Source organism: Musca autumnalis, unplaced genomic scaffold (genome assembly GCF_047663935.1).
Source record: "Musca autumnalis isolate F117 unplaced genomic scaffold, ASM4766393v1 scaffold_2, whole genome shotgun sequence".
Lineage (NCBI taxonomy): Eukaryota > Metazoa > Arthropoda > Insecta > Diptera > Muscidae > Musca > Musca autumnalis.
Window position 1 is genome coordinate 18,189,486 of NW_027411755.1, and position 22,055 is coordinate 18,211,540.

General features: G+C 34.7%; 1 protein-coding gene across 1 annotated transcript; it reads left to right on the forward strand.

Moving 5' to 3' along the window:
- On the forward strand, positions 1 to 6,323 carry LOC141393775 (MTRF1L release factor glutamine methyltransferase-like). Its single transcript, XM_073967233.1, has 3 exons — positions 1 to 1,098; positions 1,199 to 1,719; positions 5,957 to 6,323. Exons 2-3 carry the CDS (start codon positions 1,286 to 1,288, stop codon positions 6,195 to 6,197), a joined length of 675 nt encoding a protein of 224 aa, XP_073823334.1. The 5' UTR covers positions 1 to 1,098; positions 1,199 to 1,285; the 3' UTR covers positions 6,198 to 6,323.
- The last annotated feature ends 15,732 nt before the right edge of the window (positions 6,324 to 22,055 follow it).

Consider the following 22,055-nt stretch of genomic DNA (forward strand, 5'->3'; position numbering starts at 1 on the left):
CCCGAGGGTGTTTGTCAGTTCTCCTACCGGGCGCGTCCCCAATGGCGGATAGGGGGATATGGGTGATAATAATATTTTGTTCTAACTAAGACGTCAATTGTAACGAACTGGTTGGAATAGAATAATGTGATCACTCATCTCTGGGATCTTTGAATTCCCCGCGGACAAAAAACTGACTACGGGGGTGTCACCATGAGGTTGTGGTTTGAGCCCCCCTAAATAGCTGGAGGACAATATGCAATGGTTTTTATGAAAAAGGAACAACTGTAGATAGCACGTCATAAAATATGAAATGAAGATTTTGCTATGGATGTATGTGATGTGTTCAATCGAAAGGGACATGATGAACAGTCCATGCCACAGACTACGGTGGCTGTCACATGACTTCATAAATGCAGTATGATCCGTCAAATGACACGTCTCTTTTGTTGCCACACATATTTACTTCATATTTTTATGATATTGTCATTTTTTGCAATGTAAATTGCATTTATGAAGTCGCGCGTAGATTGTCGTGTCTTCATTTCATCATATTTGTTTTGTACAGCGACTTCAAACTGATAATGATAAAACCAACAATGATGTTCGCAATGTTGAAGAAATGCAAAGCAGTGAAGAGAATATACCGTGTTCCCAAGAACCCACTCAAAGATATTTATCACAACGGAGTACAATAGCAGCAACTCTGGGAAGGACGCAGTCACGTTTGAATAGTTCACAGAGGCCTCCAAATACATATTTTGAACTGGTTCTAATGAAAGCCGGTGTACAACTGAATGAGGGAGAAAATTTTGTGTTGTGTAAGTTAAAACTTTAAAGCATAGGGGTGCACCTGGACGAGAAATTTGGAATTTCGCCACAGTTAGCCCTTTCCCGTCCTGATTCCAACTTTTCTACCGAAAACAAATATCGAGGACAGCATCTAGGCATGTAAGACCAACGCCAGCTTTGGCCACCACGCAAAACAACTCCGAGGAGGAGAAAATCGATGTCATCAAAGCATTAGAAGGATGGGATGAAAAGTTGAAACTAAGTGAAGTGGGAGACATTGAATTCAATTTGAAATGCATTGTGGCTAAGGTGTTAAATCGTAAATTTGTAAGTCTGGTCTTAATTTAATTATCATTGATGTTTTATGTAATCCATACCGTACTAATTTGTCTGTTTTTTCTCCTCCCCATGCGCACACACATTTCAGAACACCTTGACCAGTTATCACAATGTGCAATTCAATCGTGAACAATTGAAGGAATTTGAACGCCTCTGTGAGGCAAGATGTGCCCGTATGCCATTGCAACATATTGTGGGTGAATGGGATTTCATGGATATTACACTGAAAACAGCTCCCACAGTATTTATACCAAGACCGGAAACAGAAGAATTTGTATCAAAGGTAATCAGTGTCTATAGCAATGTAATGGAGCCTCTGGATATGTTGGAAGTTGGATGTGGTTCGGGAGCCATGTCTTTGGCAATCTTACATGCATTGCCGAACATTAACAGCACCGCTGTGGAACGTAGTAAAGCTGCCACTGCCCTGGCATGGGAAAATGCAAAACGTTTAAATCTCCAAGAACGTTTTAAGGTCTACAATCACACAACAGCTGAAAATGATTACTTGCCCAAAGAATTGGATGGACGGAAATTTGATCTTATCATTTCTAATCCGCCTTATGTGAAAACCGAGGAATTTGCATTGCTGCAGCCGGAAGTGAAATTGTAAGATCCAAATGTCCCAAGTACAACATTAACTCATTTTAAATTAAATGTTGTCAGATGTCCTACTAACACCCAGCTAATTGCCGATTACCAGAAGCTTTGTTGACCATGATGAAGAACTACATTTTTAACCGTTTGAGATTTGTTGTTGTTACGATGAGGTTAAAAATTGTAGAAGACATTTGGTCAACATTGCTTCTTGTCCTTCTAATGTTAACTCCATTATTAACTATACCCTTTCTTGCGTAGCAGTATCAGGGCGCCAGATCCTATATTTTGAGACTTTTGATTGACCAGGAATATGCAAATATCCATCTAGATTTACAATTCCACAATACAAAGCTCGGATTGCTAAGATAAACATGTTACTGAATGTGTAGGTCGGGATCCAAATAGTTACAATCATCAAGGACCCTTGATCTCGACGTCAATTTATTATTCAAGCTGTTACTCCCGAGTTTTTCTGAAGTACAGATAAAATACTTTGTAGGCAATAGAGGACATACAAAAATGTTAAGAAAGGTGTTTAAAAACCTTCGAAAGGATTTTTCCACATGACAACAGTGGAACATTATCATGATAAGAACAAAATTCGCCCTACGGTTATATTAATTTTATTAATAAGATTTCGTTGCAGAACTTGCTTCAAAGGCGTTCCAAACCGTTATCCAGCTCTGTGTACTCTACGTTATCTGCCCGATATAAGAACGCATTTGGAAGTTGAATTAGTTCGCTGGACATCAATATCGCCCTCCCAGATCCGATCAAGGACGTCATACGGCATTGTGTCGTGCCGCTCCGCCTCTGGTGGGAGAACTTGCAGAAAAGAATTCAAAAGCTCTGTGACAATCGTTACAGCGAACTGGCTACCCACTAAGATTCTGGTAGCGTTTCCGGATTATACCTAATTCCCAGCTTTGGCGACAGAGATGTCAGCTAATGCTTTTGGGACTTTAGAGTGGACCTTATGACTTGCAAAGAGTAGTGAGGCGGATTACTGAAGAATTTAAATTAAATTTTTGAAACATTTTCTCAGGACCCCTTCATGGAACCTAAGGCGTGGTTTTTTAAACATTTTCTGAGCTCCACTTCATGGAACCTAAGGCGTGGTTTTTTTAAACATTTTCTGAGCTCCACTTCATGGAACCTAAGGCGTGGTTTTTTTAAACATTTTCTGAGCTTCACTTCATGGAACCAAAGGCGTGGTTTTTTTAAACATTTTCTCAGCTCCACTTCATGGAACCTAAGGCGTGGTTTTTTTAAACATTTTCTCAGCTCCACTTCATGGAACCTAAGGCGTGTTTTTTTTAAACATTTTCTCAGCTCCACTTCATGGAACCTAAGGCGTGTTTTTTTTAAACATTTTCTCAGCTCCACTTCATGGAACCTAAGGCGTGTTTTTTTTAAACATTTTCTCAGCTCCACTTCATGGAACCTAAGGCGTGGTTTTTTTAAACATTTTCTCAGCTCCACTTCATGGAACCTAAGGCGTGGTTTTTTTAAACATTTTCTCAGCTCCACTTCATGGAACCTAAGGCGTGGTTTTTTTTTAACATTTTCTCAGCTCCACTTCATGGAACCTAAGGCGTGGTTTTTTTAAACATTTTCTCAGCTCCACTTCATGGAACCTAAGGCGTGGTTTTTTTAAACATTTTCTATGCTCCACTTCATGGAACCTAAGGCGTGGTTTTTTTAAACATTTTCTGAGCTCCACTTCATGGAACCTAAGGCGTGGTTTTTTTAAACATTTTCTGAGCTCCACTTCATGGAACCTAAGGCGTGGTTTTTTTAAACATTTTCTGAGCTCCACTTCATGGAACCTAAGGCGTGGTTTTTTTAAACATTTTCTGAGCTCCACTTCATGGAACCTAAGGCGTGGTTTTTTAAACATTTTCTGAGCTCCACTTCATGGAACCTAAGGCGTGGTTTTTTTAAACATTTTCTGAGCTCCACTTCATGGAACCTAAGGCGTGGTTTTTTTAAACATTTTCTGAGCTCCACTTCATGGAACCTAAGGCGTGGTTTTTTTAAACATTTTCTGAGCTCCACTTCATGGAACCTAAGGCGTGGTTTTTTTAAACATTTTCTGAGCTCCACTTCATGGAACCTAAGGCGTGGTTTTTTTAAACATTTTCTGAGCTCCACTTCATGGAACCTAAGGCGTGGTTTTTTAAACATTTTCTGAGCTCCACTTCATGGAACCTAAGGCGTGGTTTTTTTAAACATTTTCTGAGCTCCACTTCATGGAACCTAAGGCGTGGTTTTTTTAAACATTTTCTGAGCTCCACTTCATGGAACCTAAGGCGTGGTTTTTTTAAACATTTTCTGAGCTCCACTTCATGGAACCTAAGGCGTGGTTTTTTTAAACATTTTCTGAGCTCCACTTCATGGAACCTAAGGCGTGGTTTTTTTAAACATTTTCTGAGCTCCACTTCATGGAACCTAAGGCGTGCTTTTTTTAAACATTTTCTGAGCTCCACTTCATGGAACCTAAGGCGTGGTTTTTTTAAACATTTTCTGAGCTCCACTTCATGGAACCTAAGGCGTGGTTTTTTTAAACATTTTCTTAGTTCCACTTCAAGGAACCTAAGGCGTGGTTTTTAAACATTTTCTGAGCTCCACTTCAAGGAACCTAAGGCGTGGTTTTTTTAAACATTTTCTGAGCTCCACTTCATGGACCCAAAGGCGTGAATTTTTAAACATTTTCTCAGCTCCACTTCATGGAACCTAAGGCGTGATTTTTTTAAACATTTTTTGAGCTCCACTTCATGGAACCTAAGGCGTGATTTGTTTTAAACATTTTCTCAGCTCCACTTCATGGAACCTAACGCGTGGTTTTTTTAAACATTTTCTCAGCTCCACTTCATGGAACCTAAGGCGTGGTTTTTTTAAACATTTTCTCAGCTCCACTTCATGGAACCTAAGGCGTGGTTTTTTAAACATTTTCTGAGCTCCACTTCATGGAACCTAAGGCGTGTTTTTTTTAAACATTTTCTGAGCTCCACTTCATGGAACCTAAGGCGTGTTTTTTTTAAACATTTTCTGAGCTCCACTTCATGGAACCTAAGGCATGGTTTTTTTAAACATTTTCCGAGCTCAATATAGAGCTTTATAATTTGGTACAAAAGTTTCTATTACTCCTAGGAAGTTTGGTATTAAAAATGGGTTATATAGTCCAAGTCTTCATATAGCCTCCATAGAACGGCACTTGGCGATTTCCAGTATTTTGAAGGTTGTAACCTCACTATCTCACCGAGGTTTGGTATTTAGTCTTCGTTAGGGACAAGGAACATTCAATCAGAAATTTGTCGGTATAGGTCCACGTCTTCATATAGCCCACATCTTCATATAGCCACCATTGAACGGTACCTCCCGATTTTCGATATTTTAAAGGTTGTGACCTCACTATCGCACCGAAAGTACTGAAATTTGGTACTAAATCTTCGTTCGAGGTAAGGAACATTCAAGCAGAAATTTGTAGGTATGTATAGGTCCACGTCTTCTTATAGCCCCCATAGAACGGTACGTCCCGATTTTTGGTATTTGAAGGTTCTCACCTTCACCGAAATGAAAGAAATTAGGTATTTAGTCTTCCTTGAGGGTATAAAACTTTTCACCTAAAATTTGTTGGTATAGGTCCACATCTTCATATAGCCCCCATAGAACGGTACCTCCCGATTTTTGGTATTTGAAAGTTCCGACCTCACTATCGCACCGAAATGACTGAAATTTGGTATTAGGTCTTCGTTGGGGGTGCAAAACGTTCCACCTGAAATTTGTTGATATGGGTCCACTTCTTCATATAACCCCCATTAAACGGTACCTCCGGATTTTCGATATTTTAAAGGTTGTGACCTCACTATCGCACCGAAATGACTGAAGTTTAGTATTTAGTCTTCGTTCGGGGTAAGGAACATTTAACCAGCAATTTGTAGGTATAGGTCCACGCCTTCATATAGCGTCCATAGAACGGTACCTCCCGATTTTCTGTATTTTGAAGGTTGTGGTCTGAATATGCAATCCAAATGGCTTAAATTTGGTATTTAGTCATCGTTTGGGGCATACAACTTTACACCTAAAATTTTTTCCTTCATATAGCCCCCATAGAACGGCATCTCCTGATTTTCGGTTTGTCGTTTTTACTTTTCCACGTTTTTTATGTTTATCTCATAAGGGTCGAACATACGAACCTATTTTATAAATTCCTCAATGTTTTTCGTTTTTTTCTTTCTTTCAGATATGAAAACCTAAACGCCTTGGATGGTGGTCCAGACGGTTTGCGCATCGCACGTTTAGTATTCGATTGCGGCTGTTTGCATTTGAAACCTGGCGGTAAAATGTGGCTGGAATTGGGTAGTGATCATCCACAATTGGTTCGAACTATTATGGAGAACCAGTACAAGGGAAGGCTGCGTTTTGTTAAAGACTATAAGGATCAATATAAACGTAATCGTTTTGTTGAACTTGAAAAGGTCTAAGAGACGGATGACGAAAATTAACATTCTGTGTTCTTTTGTTTTTAAATTATATAATAATTCCTGCAAATCTTGTGATTGTTCTTTCTAAAATAGTTAAAGCAATAAATCGATATTATAGATGTTATCTAATGGAATTAGTAACTAATTGGCTAGTGGTAGATATAGAATATTGAAGATATCAAAGATGCATTCTTATTAAAAGAAGAAAGAGGCACTATGGGCCAACCATTTGGTGTAAAAGCAATATACAATTATAGAAGACATTATAGTTAACTTAAATAGAATATAGAAAAATTAAGACTTATCGAATGCCTTGAAATTTCAAGGTATAAGGGGTGCCGAATTATGCCGTTTACCTTTGTTATTTTAAATTTCAAGCCAGTCGACAATCTTTGCGATAAAACTGCCCTCTGTTTTTCAGCCATTAAAGCAGAAACTTTAATTGATTAGAAACCTGGAAATAATATATTTTACTCTCAGCATTATATTTCTTCGCTTTAAAAGTATTGTACACCCTATACGTTTATAGCAAGACTTAAATAAATTCTATGAATAAAAAATTTAAACGTTGTTTTATTTAATTTTAAGTGTTTTATAATACCTCCAGAACATTAAATTCAGAAAAAAAATTATATTTGGCTATTATGCCAATTTGTATTGCCGGCTTGTCGTTGTTCATAAATAATAATTTAATTGACCCATTTGTGTTCGCAGTAACGTAGTAAAGGATTAAAGAAATTACTTCAAAATTATTATTCATGCAACGTTGTTGGTAATTAGGAGTGGTCCAATATAAACTAAATGGTCATTATAACTACCGTTGAGATTGTTGGGTACATAGACCAATAAATTTTATGCAATATTTATTACCTTTAAGGTGGAATAATTATGATGTTTGCGGACTATTGGACTCAAAGAAAACATGACAGTATTAATGAATGAACTATTATTTATTTATTTATTTATAATGTGTATTGCGATGAAGAAGCTAGCAAGGCTATATGTATCGCAACGCTCAAACTACTACAAAATCATACTTCATAGCATTACAAAACAGTCTTAAACTCATTATTAACACTTAAGTAATATTTCTAAACAAAGCTATGATGAAAAAAGGCAAAAAGGCTCCCCAGCCAAATGTATAAGTTATTCTGTTTGTAACCTATTGTTGATAATATCAAGACATTAAAATCAATACAGATCGACCATTATTCAAGTCAGGCTTCTACCGATTGCATAATGTTCAAACTTCTCACGAAATACTTTACGCGAAAAAGAAAATTGGCGCAGCTCAGGGGGAAGATGATTCCATAAACGTGCAGAGCGAACAATAAATGATCTTTCGTACAACGTTGAGGAAAAACGCGGAAAAATTAACTGTACATTCCTCGTATATCTGGAAAAAGATAGTCGTTCTCGTAACAAGCCAGGCAGGTCTAAAAAGACAGATTTATAGAGGAATGAAATAACACGCTGTTCTACAAATATCTTAAAAGGCACTCCTAAAAAATTGGTAGCATGAACAGAAATATGTTGTGACCTACGCAGATTATAAACGAATCGGACAATCACATTAAAAAGTTTCTCTAATTTAATAAAATTTTCGTCTGTTGTTCCTGATATGACTTCTATACAGCGTTGCCGACAGTTTTTGGTCGGAAATCGTCAAAAAAATCGTCAAATCGTCAACGAAATTTGGAAAATCGTCAGAAAATCGTCATCATGATCCAAAACTAGGTTTGGTTACCGTTTAATGCGATTTTTAGCCGATAGGTTTGTCAATGAGACTGACAACATAAAATGTACAACCCACAGCAATAAATATAACCCAATCTCACTTAAAGGGTTGTCCCTAGTTGGGCAGACCAAAAGAACTCATTTTCTTGAATTGCTTTCAAAGAAACTACCAATTTTTTTTTAAAGTTCTTTCATCAAGAAAAAAAGAGCACATCTTATATTACTTTTGGTATTTTTGTTGTTGAAAATATTACAAAGTCTTGTAGTAAATGGCTATCTGCGAAACGCTTTTTTGTTAAAGCGTTTTGCGATGCCAACGATGACTCGAAAACGGATGGGTCGATTATCGTACATGTTGTAAGCATTTTAAGGACCTATTAATCTTGTCTTAAGGCGAAACAGAATTTTAAACAAACTTTTTTATAAAAAAATTTAACTGCCAAAGTCAAAATTTCGATTTTAAAGAAAAAAATGGCTGTTTTTTTTTTATCAAAAAATCTTGCAAAATTTTTTTAAAAACTGTCTCGCTTAAGGGCAAGCCTTTTATTTATTAAAAAAAGCTCACCAAACCATGTGAAGATCGGTAAATTCGGTTTCGAGCTATCGTTGGCACCGACTTCAAAAATGCCATTTCGGGAAAAACGCGTTTAAAGTATCTATGCTACATACAAATCTCAAGAAATTTTTCCCTTCTTGATTTTTTTTGCGGCCTACTCTACACTACCTGTACTTCAAAATAAGCCAATATATATATATATATATATATATATTTTTTTTTTTTAAGGTGACAAGTACAGGTAGCCCCTTAGGTACCGCTATAAAACAGCTTTCAGAAGATGATAGTTTTCCCTGTAGTTTGCATTAATGTAGCAAGATAAAGCTGGGTACACATTGCCAGTTTTGAATGACATTTGGTTGATGGTCAGCCGAAAAACGACAAAAACTCTCATTAAAGAGGACATGGCTCGGAAGTATTATATCTCGAAAAATTGTCAAGGAAGATTTTCATTCATTAACAATCCTACATGAAAATTTTCAGCTGATGTAAATCCAAGATGAAAATACCTATGAAAATACCTCTATTCCAGATATGTGCCTAAATAAAGCCAATCCGTCTCGAAATTGTTTAAAAACATTAAAATAGCTCATGAAACCGAGTTTGGAATATTGTTTTGCTTAAAGACTTTCGTGAAATTCTGGTCAAAATATAGTTACCGTGTTTTATTTCATTCAATTCGGGATTACGTGAAAAATCGTTATTTTGGACCATAAAATCGTCAAATCGTCATTTTCCAATTTTAGGCCAAAAAATCGTCAAAATGACGATAAATCGTCAAATTCGGCAACACTGCTTCTATACCATAAGAAATTAATGATATTAGCATAGAATACGCTAAATTTCTTTTCACAAAGAAGGGCAAAAAAATATTTGTGGCATACAATTTGCGAAGCATATTTATCACTCTAGGATATAAAGCATCAATATGTGCAGAAAAATCTAGTTTAGAATCAATAATAACTCCTAAACACTTTATTTGATCAATAAAATCAATCGCCAAACCATCAATATGTATGTTCAAACTACTATCAACACGATAAATAGGTCCAAACAGCATAGCTTTGGTCTTGGAAACATTAACTACCAAATGATTGTTTTGCAACCAACTCGAAACAGCTCGTAAGGTATTATTCACATTTAACTCTAATTGAGAAACAGTCTTACCACTGAAAAATAAGTGAATATCATCCGCATACAAAAAAGTACGACATTCATTGCTAACAATACAACTACCAATATCATTCATATAGAGAATAAAAAGAAGTGGGCCCAAAATGGATCCTTGGGGTACGCCACTATATATATTACGCCTTCTGGAAGCATTATCGTTAAGAGAAACATACTGGGAACGTCCTGTTAAGTAAGAGGAAATCAATTTGCATGATGTTAGATCAAACATATATTTAGTTCTTAGTTTCTCAATCAGCGTTGAATAATCTACTCGATCAAATGCTTTGGACAAGTCCAAAGCAACGAGAATACCACTGTCGCCTCCTTCAATTGTCTCCCTAACTAGATCCGTGAGGTCAACCAAAAGAGAAGTAGTGCTGAGACCACGCCTGAAGCCATATTGACAGTTGTAGATAATTTTACGGTTATCAAGAAACATTTGAATTTGTTCTTTAATAAGGTGCTCCGCCACCTTAGAGAGCGCTGGTAATATACTTATGGGTCTCATGTTTTCAATCGTATGAAGTCCTTTAACTTTAGGGATAGGAACAACTCTTGCTACTTTCCACGCATTGGGGAAGACGGAAGTAGTAAATATAGCATTAAAGAAATGAGTCATATATCTTGATATATATGGGAAAATGAGTTTTAGAAATTTTACAGGTATGCCATCTACACCAACTGATTGTGATTTAACACGCTGTAAAGCACAAAAACATCAATTTCAAAAACGCAGTTAAATGAGAAAGTATGTACTTGCCCATCAACATCAGCAAACTCTAAACTACCTACATCTCTATCACCATTACTTTCTGTAAAAAAATCGTTTAATGCATTAGCGTCAAAATGAGCATCGTGATTGTCAACACCAACTACACCACAAGCACGAAGATGACTCCAGATTTGTGTCGGTCCAAGCCTACCAAAAAATTGCATATAATACTTCCTACGTACACTTCTAAGTACAGACTTGGCCCTGTTTCTAAGGCCACAGTATGCTAACCAATATGGTTGGGTAGGATAACTCAAATAGTGCCTATATGCCATATCTCGTAGTGATTTCGATAACATAATAGATCGACTTTTCAACCATGGTTCCGAACCGGAAGAGATGCGTTTTCTGACAATAGGAACAAAAGAAAACAGGTTATTGACAAGAGCATCTAAAAACGACAGCAACGCATTAACGTCCGATGTTAGGAATATACTACTAAAGTCAGTGCCAACCAAATAATTATGTAGGCTATCCCAATCAATATTATGGTAGTCGCGATACTCCACATAGTTTTGAGGGGTAGAAAAGTTAATATTGACTGCACCAAAAATTAACGAGTGATGCAAAATTGCTGGACATTGCGCTTGATCAGAGAAAATTAAGGAACACTCACTACTATGCACAAAATAATCAATTAACGACACTGTGTCGGTTGCAAGATTAAAATGCGTAGGCAACGAATTATGTCTGATGGAAAGTCCCAAACGAAGGCAAACATTCCTCATGGCTCTCGATGTATTTACATCGAATAAATTGCAGTTAAAGTCTCCAACAACAATAATCGATTCATATTGCGACAAAATTTCTGCATGCATCTCCTCAAAGCTAGAAATGTTCCCATGTGGCAGATAAACTACCCCAAAGAGAACTTTCTTAACTCCTAAAACAAGCTCAATAAATAGAGACTCACACACACCTGGTTTTGCAGATCGAAAAATAACATTGTTTTTAACGCCATTTAAAATAAAAACGCCAACGCCACCACCCCTAGTACTGGGCCGATCGTTCCGGACGAATGAATAACCAGGAATGGCAACTGATTTGGAAGAAATATACGGTTTTAACCAGGTCTCTGAAACTGCAAATAAGGTCAAACCGCTATTAGTAATTAGACTTTTAATTTCACATAAGGTGGTATTATAGTTAGACGGACGCAAGCTCTGGCAATTCATGTGTCCGAAAGACAAAGAATTCGAACAATGACGCAATCTGTTCTTGAAAAAAGAAGAACTACCAACAATAGGGCCAAGGTTGTCATTAACTGCAGTCATAAATCAAAATATATGTTAACATGCTGGGGAACCTAATTGCTGGAATTACAGAGATCATTATTAAAATAATAAAAAAAAATTAGAAAAAATAATAAATAAAATAATAAAACAATAAAAAAAGAAAGCAAAAAACTTGAAAATATTTAAAATTTGAACTCAAAAAAAGCAAATATGGAGGTAATAAGAAATTAAAGAATCCTCTCAGGAAAAATCATTATTAAGTACTACTCAAAAATCATTTAAAATTGTAGACAAAAATTCAAAAAGAAATTAAAATAGGAGCTGAAAAATATGAACTACACATAATTGCAATTAACTAGTTGCCAAAAGTCTCTCGCATTCATCCATCTTAAGAACGCCTTCATTGCCGTCAGGAAACAAGACATTGACTAGAGGCTCATCACCATTAACGAGAATAAATTTTGCAAGTTTTCCTTGATTCCTCAGTTTTCTACACACATACATTAGCCTTGCAGAATCGGATGTCAAGTGATCATCCAAATATACGTTAGTTTGGATATTACCACCAATAACAGCATTTAGCTTTATTGGCGGTCCACGCCGATAATTGGCCATAATAGTATCCCTCAGGAGAACGGAGTTAAATTTTACTAAAATGGATCTATTAAACAACAAAAAGGACGAAGGAAACTAAAAACAAACATATTAAAAAATCCACAAACTACGGTAAGGGTAGAAAAAAAATCTTTTAAAAATCCAAGACCTTTGGCAAGAAAAAAACATTTTAAAATCAACGACCTTTGGTAAATCAAAAAAAGATATTTTTAACAATTCACGACTTTTTGAAAATCAAGAAATTTTTTTTTTAAAAATTCACTACTTTTTGAAAACCAAGAAAAACATATTTTTAAAAATCCACGACCTTTGGTAAATCAAGGAGAACTATTTTGAAAATCCACGACCTTTGGAAATTTAAGAAAAAATATTTTTAAAAATCCACGACCTTTCGTACCTGAAGGAAAAAATATTTTTATAATTTTTTCTAGCTTTTAAAAAATCCACGACCTTTGGCAAATCAAAAATCCACGACCTTCGGTAATTGAAAAAAAGTATTTTAAAATAAATAAAACGAAGAAGAAATATTTTAAAAAATCCACGACCTTTGGTAAGTGAAGAAAAAATATTTTAAAAAATCCACGACCTTTGGTAAGTGAAGAAAAAATATTTTAAAAAATCCACGACCTTTGGTAAGCGAAGAAAAAATATTTTAAAAAATCCACGACCTTTGGTAAGTGAAGAAAAAATATTTTAAAAAATCCACGACCTTTGGTAAGTGAAGAAAAAATTTTTTAAAAAATCCACGACCTTTGGTAAGTGAAGAAAAAGTATTTTTAAAAATCCACGAACTGTGGTAAATCAAGAAAAAATATTTTTAAAAATCCACGACCTTTGGTTATTGAAGAAAAAGTATTTTTAAAAATCCACGAGCTTTGGTAAATCAAGAAAAAATATTTTTAAAAATCCACAAGCTTTGGAAGAAAAAATATTTTTAAAAATCCACGAGCTTTGGTAAATCAAGAAAAAATATTGAAGCATTGTGGCGTTTTTTTTTTTTAACACTCATTTATTTCTTTATTTCAGCCAATAGATTCAAATTCTTTACAGGCTGTGGATAAATATCTTAGTCTAATAACATATTTGTTTCACTTAATTCTAAAGTAATTAATACATAAATCGTTTTATGTTGTCTTTCAAAGACTGTTTTGTTGCACAAAAGTCAACCATAGTAATTCTATTCAATGAGTTATAATTTGAGAGAGCCCTATTAATAAGGCTGTTGTTTACGTAATTACACCTATGGGAATCTACATGAAAAATGTTGATATTTCTCAACTGACGACATGGAGCATTAAACGGTATTTGTTCTAAAAGGTAAGGACAATCAATATCTGAGTTGATCAAGTCAAATATAAACATCATAGCTTGCAACTTTCTCCTGAATTCTAAGGTCTCTAAGTTGATTAAGAGACAACGGGACTCATAACTAGGCAATGGATGAGTAAAGTTCAAATATGATAGACAATATTTTATAAATTTCACTTTCACATATTCTAGTTTGGATCGAACATAGGAAGTATATAACAACTTAATGGTATATGGATCTTTAAAGTCCGCAGAATTTCGTTTAATGAAAGCTAAAACGGAATAGGCTTTGGGTATTATATGATCTAAGTGGGGAATAAACGAGAGCTTGTTATCAAAAATTATGCCCAGGTCTTCAAACTCATCTAACTTCTTTAAAACATGATTACCGAGATAGAATGATAAATGTAGAGGATTTCTTGAATGGCTAAAGGACACATGTGAGCACTTATCAAGGTTCAGATTTAAAGAGTTGACACCGCACCATGTTAGCAGATTGTCCAAGTCATATTGCAATTTTAAAGCATCCATTATAGAATTCACCTTTAGGAAGACTTTTAAATCGTCGGCATATAAAAGAAACATTGAATGATTAAAGCATGTGGAAATATCATTAATGAAGATATTAAAAAATAAGGGCCCCAAGATAGTTCCTTGAGGGACACCAGAAGTTTGAGTAAATGGTACAGAACTATAAGCACCAACTTTTACAATACACTTTCTGTCGGAAAAATACGATTTAATCCAATTAAGAAAATTGGATCTGACACCAAAATTATACAATTTATGTATTAATAAAGAATGCGAAATTGAATCAAACGCTTTTGAAAAATCGGTATAAATGGTTTCAACCTGGCACCCAGATCCTAGTGATCTTATACAATAGTCAGTGAACGCAGAAAGATTGGAGATCGTAGATCTCTTTATTGGGATAGCGTTTGCAATTTTGTTTTTTCAAAACAGTGTGGCTTAATCCCATTGTTGTTGTTTTAATATTTTAAAACAACTATTTTATTAGTGGAAAAGATTTGGCATTGTTCGCCAAGGGGTAAGGCAGGGAATACTATAGTTTCGATCCACGCCACTGGATCTCATCAGTTCCCTTGTTTCTTGTTTGTGCATATTCTCCACCGAAGTTTTTTTTCAATAACTTCTTCAACAAGAAACTTTTTATACCCAAACATCAATCGTCAGCTCGAAGTATAAAGGTAAGCAAAGAAAAAGGTTCAATGAGAAGTTGTATGAGGTTGCCAAGGAAAAACTTCTCATTGAACCTTTTTCTTTGCTTACCTTTATACTTCGAGCTGACGATTGATGTTTGGGTATAAAAAGTTTCTTGTTGAAGAAGTTATTGAAAAACAGCCAAAATCACCCATATACGTTAACGTGACTGCAACAACAACATATTTTCTCTTTATTCTCAACTGTCGTGGTTTAGCAAAGGAAAGACTCGCTCAGAGAGACTAATGCACAAAATATTTTGAGCACCAGCGTTGAAAAATAACTTCGGTGGAGAATATCAACAAACAAGAAACAAGGGACCTGATGAGATCCAGTGGCGTGGATCGAAACTATAGTATTCCCTGCCTTACCCCTTGGCGAACAATGCCAAATCTTTTCCACTAATAAAATAGTTGTTTTAAAATATTAAAACAACAACAATGGGATTAAGCCAGACTATTTTGAAAAAACAAGAAAACATATTTTTAAAAATCCACAAGCTTTGGAAGAAAAAATATTTTTAAAAATCCACAAGCTTTGGAAGAAAAAATATTTTTAAAAATCCACGAGCTTTGGTAAATCAAGAAAAAATATTTTTAAAAATCCACAAGCTTTGGAAGAAAAAATATTTTTAAAAATCCACGAGCTTTGGTAAATCAAGAAAAAATATTTTTAAAAATCCACGAGCTTTGGTAAATCAAGAAAAAATATTTTTAAAAATCCACGAGCTTTGGTAAATCAAGAAAAAATTTTTTTAAAAATCCACAAGCTTTGGAAGAAAAAATATTTTTAAAAATCCACGAGCTTTGGTAAATCACGAAAAAATATTTTTAAAAATCCACGAGCTTTGGTAAATCACGAAAAAATATTTTTAAAAATCCACGACATTTGGTAAATCAAGAAAAAATATTTTTAAAATTCCACGACCTTTGGTAAATGAAGAAAAAATATTTTTAAAAATCCACGACCTTTGGTAAATGAAGAAAAAATATTTTTAATAAACCACGACCATTGGTAAATTAAGAAAAAATATTTAAAAAAATCCACGACCTTTGGTAAATTAAGAAAAAATATTTTTTAAAAATCCACGACCTTTGGTAAGGTAAATCACGAAAAAATATTTTTAAAAATCCACGACATTTGGTAAATCAAGAAAAATATTTTTAAAATTCCACGACCTTTGGTAAATCAAGAAAAATATTTTTAAAAATCCACGAACTTCGGTAAATCATCAAGAAAAGTATTTTAAAAAATCCACGATTTTAGGTAAATCAAGAAAAAAATATTTTTAAAAATCCGCGATCATTGGTAAATCAACAAAAAATATTTTAAAAAATCCAAGACCTTTGGTAAGTGAAGAAAAAATATTTTAAAAAATCCAAGACCTTTGGTAAGTGAAGAAAAAATATTTTAAAAAATCCACGACCTTTGGTAAGTGAAGAAAAAATATTTTAAAAAATCCACGACCTTTGGTAAGTGAAGAAAAAAATATTTTAAAAAATCCACGACCTTTGGTAAGTGAAGAAAAAATATTTTAAAAAATCCACGACCTTTGGTAAGTGAAGAAAAAATATTTTAAAAAATCCACGACCTTTGGTAAGTGAAGAAAAAATATTTTAAAAAATCCACGACCTTTGGTAAGTGAAGAAAAAATATTTTAAAAAATCCACGACCTTTGGTAAGTGAAGAAAAAATATTTTAAAAAATCCACGACCTTTGGTAAGTGAAGAAAAAATATTTTAAAAAATCCACGACCTTTGGTAAGTGAAGAAAAAATATTTTAAAAAATCCACGACCTTTGGTAAGTGAAGAAAAAATATTTTAAAAAATCCACGACCTTTGGTAAGTGAAGAAAAAATATTTTAAAAAATCCACGGCCTTTGGTAAGTGAAGAAAAAATATTTTAAAAAATCCACGACCTTTGGTAAGTGAAGAAAAAATATTTTAAAAAATCCACGACCTTTGGTAGGTGAAGAAAAAATATTTTAAAAAATCCACGACCTTTGGTAAGTGAAGAAAAAATATTTTAAAAAATCCACGACCTTTGGTAAGTGAAGAAAAAATATTTTAAAAAATCCACGACCTTTGGTAAGTGAAGAAAAAATATTTTAAAAAATCCACGACCTTTGGTAAGTGAAGAAAAAATATTTTAAAAAATCCACGACCTTTAGTAAGTGAAGAAAAAATATTTTAAAAAATCCACGACCTTTGGTAAGTGAAGAAAAAATATTTTAAAAAATCCACGACCTTTGGTAAGTGAAGAAAAAATATTTTAAAAAATCCACGACCTTTGGTAAGTGAAGAAAAAATATTTTAAAAAATCCACGACCTTTGGTAAATGAAGAAAAAATATTTTAAAAAATCCACGACCTTTGGTAAGTGAGGAAATAATATTTTAAAAAATCCACGACCTTCGGTAAGTGAAGAAAAAATATTTTAAAAAATCCACGACCTTTGGTAAGTGAAGAAAAAATATTTTAAAAAATCCACGACTTTTGGTAAATGAAGAAAAAATATTTTAAAAAATCCACGACCTTTGGTAATTGAAGAAAAAAGTATCAGTCGGCTTTGCCGACAGAGATAAACCCTCAGCCTATGTGAATTGGTACTTTCATCTATGGACAGATCGAATGTATTTGTGGTCTTTTCAGAATTTTGTGTCACTTTTTGGACATTTAAACTTGCCGACAAAAATGTGTATTAGGATTAAAGTTCAAAAGTTTTGCGGTGGAGGGAATGGAACGACATAGTGCATTACGGAAATAGATCTTATTTTGTAGAGTCATATCTATTCGATAGATATCGCGTCCACTAGTCATTTCAGTGGGTTATCCTACACCTGTTGAACCAGTATGCCAGGAAGCATGGACTTGTCCACGTAAAACATAATATGGCTATAAACAGGACCACAAAGAACATCATCGGTATAAATTCGCAAAGGGATCTACGAACAGACCCTAAACTGCACTTAGACACATATGTTGAACTTTTGTGGGGGAGGTATCCTAAGGACAGGGCCGATATGGGCCATTTTAGAAGTTAAACTAAGGTTTGGACAAAATATGACGAAGGCCAAATTTTGGACCAAATCGGTATATCAGTTCGAGAGTTGTTGTGCTCTCCAGCTACTACATATGATGCCATAGGGTTTTTTTACAACTTTCGGGCCACTGAAAAAAACTTTTACCGTCGTAATTGAGACAGCGGTTGCAAGTTGCTTCAACAAAAATCAAAGTTAGTCAAGAGCAAGTCTTAAGTGAACTTATCCGAAATTTTGTGTGGGAGGTAAGGAATGGACAAATATAGTCCATATTCAAACCTGATCTAAATCTGGTAGATATATAAGTATGGACCAAATCGGTTCTTCCCTTCAAGAGTTATCGTGCGCACAATTTTTCCGAACATTTTTGAACTTTTGTGGGGGAGGTACCTGAAGGAGTGAACCGATATGGCTTACCTTCGAACTTAAACTATGTTTGGACAAAATATTAGGTAGGTCAAATTTTGGATCGAATCGGTAGATCCGTTCGAGAGTTATCTTGCGCCTCAACCACTACTAACGGTGTCATAGGGGTTGTTTTAACCTTTCAGGCTATTGTCGCAGGTTTTGCCCCTGATGAAACTTGTACCGCCGTATGGGGGGCCGTGAATACAAGTTGTTACAACAAAAATCAAAACGATTCGAGAGCAGGTCCTAAACTGAACTTTTCCGAAATTTTGTGAGGGAGGTACCCGAAGGCGTGGACCGATTGAGTCCATATTGAAACCTCATCTAAGTCTGGTAGAAATTTTACGATGTGCAAAGTATGGGCAAAATCGGTTACTCATTTCAAGAGTTATCGTGCGCACAAATGTTCCGAACACTTTCGAACTTTTGTGGGGGTGGTACCGGAAGGAGTGGACCGATATAACCCATCTTCGAACTTAAACTAAGTCTGGACAAAATATTACGAAAGCCAAATTTTGGACCAAATCGGTTGATCCGTTCGAGAGTTATCGTGCGCTCCAACCAGCCAGACAGACGGACGGACATGGCTAAATCAACTCCAAATTGTCTGAAACACATTTCGTCCAAACATACTTGGGGTCTAAAACCATTATTTCGATGAGGCACATTTTGCCCGTATGAAAGTGTATATACCCTCGTCACCCAGCAAAAAATTGTGGAAGTTGTGCATGTGGAGTTATGATTTCACAACATCCTTCGATGCAGTCCACACGGAGTTATGAAAAATGCACTCCGTTGGATATAATTTATAAGCAGTTGATTTAGAGATCGCTACAAAAAAAAAAAAAAAAACAGTTGGTTTATCACTACCCACCGCTGCCGAAATCATTTATTCTAAAAATAAGAGAGACATTTCTAAGAATTTGTTATAAAATAAAGAAATAAAAACTTAAGTTGCGAATATTTTTGCGGTCATTCACGAGACGGAAATTTTTAATGGAGTGTAGTGCAGTTGGAGTCCATGTTGAAAGCTGAACTAGTGATGCAAACTTTTTTCTGGGCAATAACGGATCCACAAACTGTACAATAATCACACCAAAGAATCCATGACCTTTTGAGAGCAACAACAACAGTACTGTACTCAAGTACTGTACAATAATTTTTTGACTGTCCATTACTGTTCTCATAACCTGAGAACAGTTAAAATCAATTGCAAATAACAACAACAGACATCGTATGATGCGTTAGGAAACGAAAAGAATCCGAATGCAACACAACTTAACAAGCTAAATTATATTTTTATGCTTACCTTTTTTCAGGACGTTTGCGTTTTAAGACAATGGAACCGTTAAGAATATTTTAGCCAATACATACGAAAGCGGAAACGAAACGAATACCGATGCACACACAAATCAAATTTGGCGAAAAATACAATTTTTTCGGATGTGCTCTGATTGGAAAGACAAAACGACATTTAACGAACCCCAAATTGAGGCAGAATAAAACACACGTTTCACTTTATTTCGTTGAAAATAACACAGGAGGACAATAAAGGATAGGTACCACGACGATTCGAAAGAAAATGCACTCGCGATGTTAAAAATCGAACAAATACCGGCATTAATAATTTTTGTTGTTGACAACTATTCCAATTCAAAAGAAGCCCGACTTGTAAGAAAATCACGCAACCGCACTACACGACATTCAAAAACGAACTAAATTGAGAAGTCGAGCACAATGAATGGAGCAAAAAACGGAGAGCTCCCCACATTAGAGAGAAGAAAAAATGAGAAATGAGATTGCATTTGCAAATTCACCCAATATTGGCAATATTGGGTGGTGGGGATATGTAACAGGTTGCCAAATTAGAATTTTAGTTGGAACTGCAAAATAGTTGCAACCTTCAGTGATGCTAATAAAGCGATTTTTACACTGGTTTAAAATTAGATATTTAAAATAGATACTGCAAATATGCCAACTTAAGCATCTAAATAGGTCTCTAAAATATGTTCAATGTTCAGTAATAGTAATTAAAACTTTGTTCTTCTTCTCATAGCCTTATCCAACATTTTATTTCACCTAAGCCTTTAGGATAAGTGTGAAACCTTTACACTTTGATACGACCAAAAATATAATTAATGGTTTTGGACCCCAAGGGGGTCCAATGGGTCTGATGCTATATGAATTAATATTCTATAAAAATACACGTTTATTACTGAGATGGTGGGTGAAAAAATATTCTTTAAAAAATCCTCGCTTATTACTGAGATGGTGGGTGAAAAAATATTTTTTAAAAAATCCACGTTTATTGCTGAGATGGATGGTTAAAACATATTCCTTAAAAAATCCACGTTTATTGCTGAGATGGCTGGTTAAAAAATATTCCTTAAAAAATCCACGTTAATTACTGAGATGGCTGGTTAAAACATATTCCTTAACATATTCGGTTAAAAAATCTATATATATATAAAATTGAAATTTGTTTGTCTGTCTGTTTGTTTGTTTGTTTGTGCCTTATAGACTCGAAAACCGCTGAACAGATCTTACTGAAATGTTAAGGGTACATTGCTACATGGCCTGGAATGAAAATAGGCTACATCATTTTTTGAAATTTCGCGTTGATCTGGAGATATAGTATCAAAACCGGAGGTACCTCCAAAAAATTTAGATTTTGTATGCAAATATCTTTAGAACTATATAGATACAATCTCCACATTTTGTATGTGTGACGGAATTTGGTGTTGAAATAAATTTACTAAATTTTATTCAAATCGGTTCAGATTTGGATATAGCTCCCACATACATATATTTTCGGCCGATTTCCTTATTTTATGTACCAAACATGCTATTTATGTCCAATGGCAATGAAATTTGGAATGTGTGGCGGAATTTGTTTTAGAAATAAATGTGCCAAATTATATCGAGTTTGGTTCAGATTTGGATATAGCTCCCATTTACATATATTTTCGGCCGATTTCCTTATTTTATGCACCAAACACGCTATATATGTCCAATTTCGCTGAAATTTAGAATGTGTGATGGATATTGGCCAAGAAATATATGTACCAATTTATTTTGAAATCGGTTCAGATTTGGATATAGCTCCTATATATATTTTATGCAGATTTCATGTATTTGATGCATCAAACACACTGTATATGTCCAAATTCACTGAAATTTAGAATGTGTTGCAGAACTTGGTCTAGAAATAAATGTGGCAAATTATATTGAAATCGGTTCAGATTTGGATATAGCTCCCATATATATTTTCGGCAGATTTTCCGCATTTGATGCACCAAACACGCTATATATGTCCAATTTCGCTGAAATTTGGAATGTGTAACGGAATTTGGTCTAGACATAAATGTGCCGAATTATATCAAAATCGGTTCAGATTTGGATATAGCTCCAATATATATTTTCGGCCGATTTTCCACATTTGATGCACCAAACATGCTATATATGTCCAATTTCTCTGAAATTTAGAGGGTCTGACGGAATTTTTTCTAGAAATAAATGTGGTAAATTATATCGAGATCGGTTCAGATTTGAATATAGCTTCCATATATATATTTTCGGCCGATTTCCTGTATTTTATGCACCAAGCACGCTATATATATCCAATTGCGCTGAAATTTGAAATGTGTGATGGATATTGGCCTAGAAATATATGTGCAAATTTATATCGAAATCGGTTCAGATTTGGATGTAGGTCCCATATATATTTTCTGGAGATTTTCCGCATTTGATGCACCAAACACGCTTTATATGTCCAAATTCGCTGAAATTTGGA

What these genes read in the sequence shown, in the direction of transcription:
- LOC141393775 (XM_073967233.1), top strand. Translation starts at nt 1,286, where the DNA reads ATGCCATTGCAACATATTGTGGGTGAATGGGATTTCATGGATATTACA. An exon ending in CTGCAGCCGGAAGTGAAATT is followed by an intron (nt 1,720 to 5,956) that starts GTAAGATCCAAA and finishes TCTTTCTTTCAG; the next exon opens with ATATGAAAACCTAAACGCCT.